Here is a 10,894-nt window from a genome sequence, read left to right as displayed (position 1 = left end):
CCCACACAGAGAGTCCTGTCTGTCGCATACGGGGCTATCGTCTATTATGGTGATCAGCCCCCGCGTGGCCCGCTCTTGTGAACTATACTACCCCTTTAATCTCATCTGCCATATTCATACCTACTGGAACATGCTGTGCCCCCCTTCCCTTCCTGTCAGTCCATTGGTCATTCTACAGCCTTGGCAGCAGCAGCGGTTCCTTACAGAAGTTGGTGGCAGCGGGCCAGGAATAGAAGCTCCCCTACCGAGTCTCAGTGCCTTGGACTGGTTCCAGGAGAGCATGTTCCTAATTGAACCCTGGGGATTGGACCCCAGGCTTTGGCAATGTTTTCATTTCCTGTGAGCTACAGTGCTAGATTGGCCCTCTCAATAAAAGCTAAAAGGCAGAAAGCCCAACTGTATCTAGGCCAATGGGGGCAGAGAGACTTCCAAACACTTGACACTTGTGTGCAGGTATTTAGTGCTTATAGTGACAGCATAACTGGCTGAGTGGAGGACACCATACTGTACGTTGTCAATATTTATGCTTTGCAGACTATACACAGCAGTGATTCTCAGGTTCCTTGGGGTCCCGACAACATGAGTTAAATATAGCATTAAAAAAATCTGTTTAACCACTTTAACTTTAACTTTAAACCCTATATTAAACAACAGCTATTTGCTGCCCATTAGATCAGCTATTTGTATGGGGGAGCCCTGACGATTTTTTTTTTTCAAATGGGAGTCTGTGGTCAAATATATTATGTATATATATTCATTTGGGGGGCCTTGACATGAAAAAGGTTGAGAACCACCGATGTACAGTACCTGTCCATCACAAGGACCAGTGTTCTAACAATATAGTGTTATGATGTCATGAATAATTGAAAAAGGCCGAGAGATGAACCGTGTTTGTTGCTACATGAGCAGTTTCATAACACTGGTTCAGCATGTTGTGGGTTGCTCTGCCAAAAGCCTTTCTATCGATCCGTACACTACAAAATGCTGAGAGATAAGTTAATTCTGAGAGTAAAAACCGGGCCAGTATGGTTACAATTTTAAAGTGTAGTTCTGCACAAATGTATATTATTACCTGCCTTTCGCAGAAAATAAAGCTCAGTAGCGGATTCTGAGCAAATCTGGGCATGAACCACTGCAAACCTAAAAGCACAACACATTATGGAACTGGGATACCTGTCGCCATGTGATGCAAGTGGCTCCAACAATACATAGTAAAACCCTTACTGTAAATTTAACTCAACTCAGTCAGTGTATGAATGCAACCAAAATTACCATAATGGGCCAATTTGTTTCCATTTGTGCCCACTCAGATTGAGAGAATTTCACTGTGCAGAGACCAGGTAAGTGTAGAGAACAATCATGGTGACTCACAACTATTAACATTTATAAAAGTAATGGGTCGCACTCAGGATGACAAGAGTGAGTTAACATTTTATTAGTGTGGTTGCCCTAACCAGACTAAAGTAATTGCCCAACTTTATCAATTAATTCTGTATAAACGTTTTAGGGTCCCTGTGACGTCATGTAATCTACATCTATTTATAATGAAGGACAAACGTTTCAGCTATCCAGCCTTTGTCAGTGACTCACAACCATTAACATCAGTATCTTCCTCTTTTCTGAGCCTTTCACCATAAACAGACTTTGTTCTGTTATATTTTCTGGATCTGCTACAACTGCAGTAAACAACCCCCAGAACCAGTATTATGTCCCTGGACTACGTTCAGCCAATGGTCACATGACTCCGTTCAGTCAATGGTCATGGGCTTTGGACTCCGTTCAGTCAATGGTCATGGGCCTCACATTTTTTACTTTTGTAAAAGTCTCAAAAGTAGAAAGTAGTCATTATGCAGAATGTTCCATTTCACAAGTTTTCAAATGGAGTAAAAGTACAATATTTACCTCTGAGATGTAATGGAGTAGAAGTAAAAGTATAGGACATTGGAAATTCTCCAGTAACGTACCTGAACATTGGACTTAGGTACAGTACTTGAGTAAAATAATACTTTACACCACTGGTTTCAGTAAGAAAATTCCTGACACTCTTCCCTGATAAGAGAATGAATAGCAACTGTATACTAGTGAGAAGTTGGCCTACAGTACGTCTTTGCCAACACTTCTGCTATTACATTTACATTCATTACATTGTTGCTGTCTGATGAAAACCTCATGTCCAAAACTGTTGCTTTTCAGGATTCAAATAAAAGTTAATATTGACAGCAATATGTAGTTTAATGTTTAGATCTTTGATGATAAATGAATCTAGCTGCTTTATTAGACTGTATGTCTGCTGTATATGTCTTAAAATATTTTCATAATGGTGGTTTAGTGTCTAAAATGGTGCATTCATGAATGATGGGAACCCTGTTTGCCTTTAATGGTTTACAGTAATTTACCCCTGCGTTAAGCCATTAATTCATCTTAATATTTGCGCATCAGCTGCAACAAGCCCATTAATCCATGTTATGACAGTGACCCATGTTTGGTCTCCAACCCAGAGAATACAGTAGTTTCCTCAATCCTTTACAGCATGTAATATATGTTTACATGTACTATTTATAGTCAATTTTGAAGATATTTGCAGGAAAACATAATATGAATGAATGAATGAATTTGATTTGTATAGCACCTTTCCAAACGTATAGTTACAAAGTGCTTTACAGACAGGTTATAAAAACAGTAATCATAAAAACAACAAAACATCAGGACATCAGATATAATAAAGCATGAAGAAAATAACAGGTCAATAAAACAATAAAAAGCAATATTAGGAAAAACACTTGGCATACAGATGTGTTTTTAAAAGCGTTTTAAAAGAAGGCACTGATTCTGCTAAACTTCTCCAGGTGGAGCCAAAGGCAGGGAGTTCCAGAGCAAAGGTGCCCGAGCCGCAAAGGCCCGGCCACCCCGAGTGACCAGACGCGTTGCAGGAGGAACTAGGAGGGCCCTCCCCGATGACCTAAGGGAGCGCACAGGGTTATGGGGTTTCAGCAAATCTCTTAAATAAATGGGAGCTAGGCCATGTAGAGCTTTAAAAGTAATTAATAAAATCTTAAAATCAATTCTGTAGCTTACAGGGAGCCAGTGAAGACTAGCTAAAATCGGTGATATGTTTACGTATATACCAGAGCAAAATTATCAGATGCCCTTATTGATCCATGTAGGCCTACTGATAGTCAATGCTGTGTACACACAGAATGCATTTTGCATTCAAGATCCAAACAAGCCCTACAACAAAACAACAAAACACATATTGAAAATGGGAAAGATGTGACACTTTTATTATTGAAACACTAGTCAGCTCAACAGTATTTGGCTTGAAGCACTGACATCTGTGTATCTACTATCTCCAATAAAGAACTCTAGTTCTTTCATAGTCTCTCTGATCTATTTCTCTCACCAATTTGATCCAAAATCAAACTGGGCCTGTTGGACATTTTTATATAGAGCATTATGTTAACGGCTTAATTGTATAATAGAGTCCACCTGTATGGAATAATAATGCATTGTTGTTTCTCTACTCAGATTCAGTTTTCCTTAAGGCCAAGCCGCACCAACGCAAATCCTTGCAACAAAACAGTTTTAAGGCCAGTCCACAGTACACCAATGCAACTCTCATTGCAGCTGCCATTGGGGATAATGGTTGCATGTTGCAAGGAGTTGCATTGGTGTGGACTGTGCACAGTGTGTTTCCTTGTCTACTTCTGTTGGATCAGTAAATGCATTTCCCTGCCCGTCCTCCAGAGATGAGTTCACTTGGTATAGTGGTGCAATACAATGTTTCTCCATCAATTATGGAGATTGGGACGAGCCGAGAGCCACATATACAACCCTAAGCATGGCTGCTGCTCCTCCCCTGTCCCCTACACACACACACACACCCTTCACTGAAACATAAACAGACGTAAACATAGTTTTCATATTAGACACATTATCGCATATAGGGTTGTGTAATTACTGTGAGAGGTTGCAGCGGCATGCTGCTGTGTTGATACATGGAGACATATTGGGGGTGCATTAAGTTAACATCACTTCATCTAGAATAGTGGTTCTCAACCTGTGGGTTTTATTTCCCTCCTATGTCCAACTTTGAGGGTTTGTGTAAACACAAACTTCGTCCTAACACAAACATTAAATGCCATTGACAATGAATGGCCAGCTTTGAGTGTTTGTGTAAACGCAAACATTGAAGACGCAAATTCTGATTGGCCGGAATGAGATGACGATGATACATCATTGTGCATCATCCCTCACTTCACACGGGTGTGATTATTATTTCCCCAAATTGTCGAAAATAATTGACTTGTGAGGCGGTGTGAGCTATAGGCTATTTTCACATTTGTCGTGTCGAGTCAAACTAAATGCAATGCCTCAACTCCCACAATTCCAAGTGCTTGACTCAGGGTGGGGGGGGGGGGGGTCACCAGTTCAAATGTGATTTTAGCATTCACATTCACAGCCTGAAAAGGTTCAGAACCAACCACTGATCTAGAGTAGGCTACATACAGTACACTGTGGTAATACTATGTACTCTACTCTTTATGGCATACATCCTATAGTATAATGTACAGTAATTGTACTATTTTGGGTATGTAAGGTGGGAAGTTTCAACAACTAAAATAGCAAATCTGCAAGCTCATGTGTTGCAATGCATTGAGCTTGTAGATTCCATTTTATATTTTCCTCCACTATGGGATAAATGTAATTTTCCCTTTTGTAGTGTTTGTAATTGTTGGTGTGATTCTTTTATGCTGTTGAGTAATTGAAAAGTCCCCAGGACTTTTGTTATCCTTTTAGCCTTAAAGTCTCACTATAATAAATATATAATAAAGTATTCAATCAACCATATTGGAAAGTCAGAAAGCTTTATGATGGAGTAAGAAACGGGAGCACGTCGTACATCAGACCAAGGTATAAAACCAGAGTAATGTTTATTCCTCTGAAACCACAAATATTGGTTGCTGCCAAGAAGTGTACACTTTATCCTTCCTGGAAGGCGCCACCTACACATCAGTCCAACCGTCTATGGATAATAGGGTTTGAGCCACAGAAAATTATACTAGCAGGATGTCCAAAGATTGAAGCAAAGGCAGTCCAGAAAGCTGCACACTGGTTCATTCCGCCTCCACAACCCGGTTTTAAAACAACACTGGTGCCGGATTCACAGATGCAAGTGGTTTACAGTAAATGTAAATAATAACCTAACCACACAATAAAAAATAAAGACAAGGAAACAATTGGCAGAGAGAGTTAAGGGGCTTGGAAACACATGGAATAGATATAATCTTATTGTCACCGTCGGGCAGAAACCCATGTCAGAATCCTTTCAGGAAATTAATTAATGATAAAAAGAAAGATAAGCGTTCCAATGGATGCAATGTAGTTAGGCCTATTTAGTCAGAAGCTCGTGTACATTATGGTTGCTCTTGTCAAAAATAGTGGAGGGAAAAAGCTCTACCATACCTAACCCTTCTCCCTCTTCTAGCCTAACATTAAGCCTTTCCTCATTTGCATTTTATTTTGACTTTTGTATTTCCAGCGTGCTAATATCATCCATCTGTTGTATGGTACCATCTGGCTCTGCCTGAACAGCTCCAACCTCCACCATACCCTCCCCTTCTTTATCCTAGGCTCTTCTTGCCTAACTTCTTGCCTTTCCTCACTTGGAAATTCTTTTGACTTTTGTACTTCTACTTAGATCGGCCAATGTCACTATATTTGCTATGAAGTAGATCATTTATACGGAGCCCTGGTGTGGCCATGGTGAGAAAAATAATTTATCTCGACCGGTCAAGCTAATATATCGACCCAATATCTCGACCGGTTGAGATTATTTTTCTCACCACAGCCTATCCAGTTCGAGATAATATCTCGACCAGTCAATATAATATCTCGACCAGTCCAGATATATTTTTTTCTCACAATGGCCACTCCAGGGCTCCGTACATTTAAGACAAAATAAAAACAAATAAAAATAAAAACGATACAAGGTTTCAGCCCGACAGCAACGATATTGAAAGTTCTAAACAGTAGCAGCCTGTCCAGTTTACTCATGCCCTCCCACAGGTTTCTTGTGCTTCTTCTTGGCTGGTTTGCCTGTGGGTGTGGGTGGTGTCTTGGCCTGTGTGCTGCCCTGCAGTGACTTGGCCTTCTGGGCTGGTTTGCCTGTGGGTGTGGGTGGTGTCTTGGCCTGTGTGCTGCCCTGCTGTGACTTGGCCTTCTTGGCTGGGCTGGGCTGGGAAAGTGCCTGTCCGTCCCCTGGCCGCTTATTTTTGTTTTTCTTTCTCGCCTGTCCTTGCTGGTCTCCCTCTGGTCCGTCCTTGGGGAAGGAGACATTTTGTGCACCTTCTGCGACCTTCACCTTCTTCTTACGATTCTTCCGCTTTTTAGTTTCGGGCAAGAAACCTTTCTTCTTCTTCCCATCGTCCTCTTGGCCTGCTTCCTCTGTTCCCTCCGTCTTCTTTGTCTTTTCCATTTTAGGCTTACTGTCAAAACATGGCAACACAACTTGTAAATTCTCAATATTTTTCACACTTCAAATTAAAAACATTGACATTTTGAGTGCATGCTTAGTTACTAATACAATACTTAAGTATCAGTAATGTCTAGGTAATAGAGCTGTCTGGCAAAGCTGGTCGGTACATGGTGAAAACTCACATGGCTCCAAAATGTGTCATGATGGCCCAGTACGTGTCTGCCAGGCGACCACATTTATTGAAATCGGGGGCTTTAGTCAAGGGCTGTAGTGCCTTCTTCAGAGGCTCCAAGTCCACTGATAACTTCTGTACAGGCCATAAGAAAAGAATATTGACTCTAAACAAGACAGCAGCCACAGTAACACGATATCCATCATACCTTGTGGAAACGCCAACTTTTGATTCCGAGATGTTTCATTACAAACCTTGGATCACAAACACGGATATACTGATATATTGTTGCTGTTGGGAGGAAAACACCTAACTCCATTTTGTTTTGCATAAATCAGTGCTATTGAACACCCTTACGCTTGTGTTGTTTCGAAAATATTGAACCAATGAAACGTAGTAAAAAGCGCTTGGGACAAAACCTCTTAATTCCATTGGATCCTGGCTCAAACTGTCTGCTAAAACAGCTAACTCCACCACCTCTCCCCTTCTAATGGAAGTAATTGACAATATATACAGTATAACACCAACTTTGATGAGGCAGTATTGCTGTGTTTTTTAAATATAAGGTTTTCTTAATTTCCTGAAAAATTAACATTTTGGAGTTAAGTGGTTTTAAAAGACCGAGATATCAGGGTTACAATATATGTATTATTATGTCACAAATATATGTATTGTTCTTGTACTGAAGCAGACTTCATGAGGCTGACTGCGTTGCAATGAAAAGGAACTTACATAAACACTGCATGAAACTTGAAATTACCTCTTGGTGGATGCGTTTGATCAGGAATTTACAGAGCTCCAGGGATTTCTCCATCTTTTCTCGCTCCACCTTGCTCTGAACACTCTGCTCCACCTTTTCAAAACTCTGAGAAGTGGGTACACCATTTAACAATTATCATCAATGGTGGCTGGATGGGAACCCAAGGCTCCCAGTTCCATCCCAGGCTTCCCCAGTTATTGTCGAGGTGTCCTTGAGCAAGATGTTGAACACACATTTGTGTGTGAATGTAATGCACAAGCTACTGTATGTAAAGTGCTTTGGATAAAGGCACTATATAAATGCACCATTTACCATATACCAAATAATTATGTTTATTGTAATGTTAAGCTTAATTTATACTCACTTGTTAAGAAAGCAACAGTGTTGCTTTCTTAACAAAACGAATACATCTACAAGCTAATAAAGCCATCCACACACCTTACATTGCTGATGCATGCTGAGGCTTCTTTTTAGGAGCCGATGCAGTCTATGTAATAGAGTACAATTGCAGACTTTTTGTCTTTAACAAATGATAATCCTCCAGATCAACGTTTGTTTGCTTCAATGTTGACATCTACCCGATGCCTGTTGTAACTTCGATCCATAGGCTTGCGTTGTAAATCGATAACATTCACATAATATTCAAAAATGTATTGCCAAAACCAATTTGCAGTTGAAAGAAATGTTTTGATGAACGTGAACATGCATTGCAAGCGTTAACAAGATTAACTAGAAAAAGTGCGCTTCTGGGCACAGGTCTCCACCAGGAGGATATAGGAGTGTGTGTGATGTTTGGCAAAATGTTTAGGAGTAATATACCGGTAAACATGTTTTTGTGTGGGTTTTTTTTTCTCCAACAATTCAAAGGAAATGCAGAGCCAGATCACTCATAGCATCTCTGAGGATAGAATTCTGGATGAGCAGGACATGTGCAGCATTTTGTACAAAATGGGCCACTCCTGAAAACTTTGGAAGGCAATCTTAGCCAATCAGTGTAGAATCTGAGAAAATTTGCGTGAGATTTGGATGAAATCTGTGCGACTAACATAAACAATGTGTTTTGCAGAAATCGGCCTCATGGTGGTGCTATTGTATACAGATCGATGCAGTTATAGGTAAAAACAGGAATTGCCCTGTTATAGCGCCACCGTGAAGCTGATTTGGAACAAAATGAGTGGCATGTCGTCCGCGGCCTAGTGGAAATGGGCGTGTATAATTTCACGGAAATGGCACACTGCGTTTGCGATTTGTGGCATTTTGTTCGAAACAGACCAATCAACGGACCAATCATGCTTTGGAAGCCAATCTTAGCCAATCAGGATGGAAAATGGTGCAGATCCGTGTTGATCACATAACTATGGAGATAGTGTATACCAAATTGTGTGATGTATGGATAAAATGTGTACGAGTAATCTACAGAAATGTGTTTTGCCTAAATCGGCCTCATGGTGGCGCTATAACAGGCCGTTGAGGAATATTTGGGGCAGAGGTTCGTCGTTAGCATCCAGGGAGTGTGTGTGCAAAGTTTGGCATGGATCGGGCCAACGGTGCCCGAGATTAGCTGGTAACGGACGGAAGGATGGACACTCACACACACGGACGGAGTGCAAAACATACTCTCTCGCCAGGCCTTCGGCCTGGTGGAGACAAAGAGTGTCTTCTTGCAACTTTAACTTTACTAAAGTCGCGTCCTCCCCTCCCCTCCCTCTCCTTAGGTGTGTATCAAAACATGAAGCGTCCGTAGGTCTAGCAAAATAATATCACTTATGTTCATAAGATATAAGATGGAGCAATCTTCCATCGTAATAATAATAATAGTAATTTACATTAAAAATGAATACAATTCTATTTAAATAGAGGGACTCACAGACTCGCTACAGTTCATAATATTTCTAAAGATAATGAATGAATAATAACTTGTAACTAGAAAAAGTGCCCTTCTGGGCACAGGTCTCCACCAGGTTATCCACAGATCCGTGCAGTTAGAGGTAAAAACACTTTTGGGCCAGTTATAGCACCACCTTGAGGCTGAGTTGAAATTGTTCATGTGGCATTTCGTCCTCGGCCTAGTGGGAATGTGCGTGCAAAATTTCACGGAAATCACGCGATGTGTTCATGATTTGCAGCATTTTGTTTGAAACTGAGCACTCCTGTGAACTTTGGAAGCCAATCTTAACCAATCAGGATGGAGTCTGAGAAATCTGAAAGACCTGTTTCGTTGAATGGCTCTAGAGAGACTGTGTACTAATTTGCGTGATGTTTGGACAAAATCTGTAGGTGTACTGTGAAAAAACTTGTTTTGCACAAAGCGGCCTCCTGGTGGCGCTATAACAGGCCGTTCTGGAAAGTTTGGGGCAGAGGTTCATGGTTGGCATCCAGGGAGTGTGTGTGCAAAATTTGGCATCGACCGGGTTAACGGTGGCTGAGATTAGCTGGTCACGGACGGACGGACGGACGGACGGACGGACAGACACACGGACACACGGACGGACGGACGGAGTGCAAAACATACTCTCCCCATGCCTTCGGCTGGTGGAGACAATAACCTACCTGGGCCAGCTGGCCTGTAGTCTTACAATAGAGCTCAGTCCATGGAGCCCCTGCTAACAGCAGCTGCACCTCTCTGCTCTGCATCGAGCGCAGCACCAACACACACGCCTGGCCCTGGTGTGTACACAAACGCACACGCACACAGACATTTAGCATACTCTTATCCAGAGCGACTTTGTGTACAAGTGCGAGATCAGAGTAAATAGACCATATTCACATGGTGGCATTTTGCATTGAAGAAGTCATCATACTACTTTCATCATCATCATACTATAATTCTGACAATGTCTGTCCGTCTGCCTGTGACTGCTGTAGCTCCTCACCTCCTGCACCAATCACTCCCACTTTTCACACAGGCATTGCCCACAATAATAATGGAGGTCTTAACGAAACCCTTTTTCCAATTTAACAAATTATAAATTCATAATGAATTTATTAGTGAATTAAAAATGCGGAAAACACACCCAGGGTGCAGTACCGCCCACGGCCACAAGGGGGGGGGGGTATCTCACAACGGGTAAGGGCTAGTAGATATAAAAACCTAGATGTCTCATTGGCCGCTGCAGTTCATTGGAGCGACCTGTATCGCACAGGAGGGCGGAAGTGCACCAAGGTACGCTGCCACTCAAGTGACTACTGGCCAATCACAGCGCGTCTTTTCTGTAACTTATCAGTTACATTCAAAGGAGCTTTATTGGCACGAGAAAACAAATGTTTACATTGCCTCCGATTGGCCTCCCGAACAGCTTCCGCATGCGTCACAGAAGCTTGTATTGCCCTCCCTCGAGATACAGACGCCCACCGTGAAATTAACTTAATGGCAAGATGGCCAGCGTGTGAATATGGCATGAACCCAAGTCATTGTTGACACAACATTATAGTGTCAACTCAAACTGGCTGTACTAGTGTATTCAATTCAAGTAGGGTTCAATAGCCT

The 10,894-nt window shown here is 41.7% G+C and overlaps 1 protein-coding gene across 1 annotated transcript in view; it reads right to left on the bottom strand.

The window, feature by feature from the left end:
• Positions 1–4,846: 4,846 nt before the first annotated feature.
• The window catches only part of mybbp1a (MYB binding protein (P160) 1a), a 31,942-nt gene continuing 25,894 nt past the window's right edge, over positions 4,847–10,894 (bottom strand). The window contains exons 24-27 of the mRNA XM_083783581.1: positions 9,958–10,071; positions 7,408–7,512; positions 6,658–6,782; positions 4,847–6,485 (exon numbers count right to left, since the gene is read on the bottom strand). Coding sequence (XP_083639707.1) covers positions 6,047–6,485; positions 6,658–6,782; positions 7,408–7,512; positions 9,958–10,071 — 783 coding nt within the window. The 3' untranslated portion in view covers positions 4,847–6,046. The remainder of the gene's footprint in view (positions 6,486–6,657; positions 6,783–7,407; positions 7,513–9,957; positions 10,072–10,894) is intronic.

Source organism: Protomyctophum parallelum, assembly GCF_964188405.1.
Source record: "Protomyctophum parallelum genome assembly, chromosome: 1".
NCBI classification, from domain to species: domain Eukaryota; kingdom Metazoa; phylum Chordata; class Actinopteri; order Myctophiformes; family Myctophidae; genus Protomyctophum; species Protomyctophum parallelum.
Note: the sequence above shows the minus strand (reverse complement) of the source record. Positions and strands in the feature narration are given on the sequence as shown.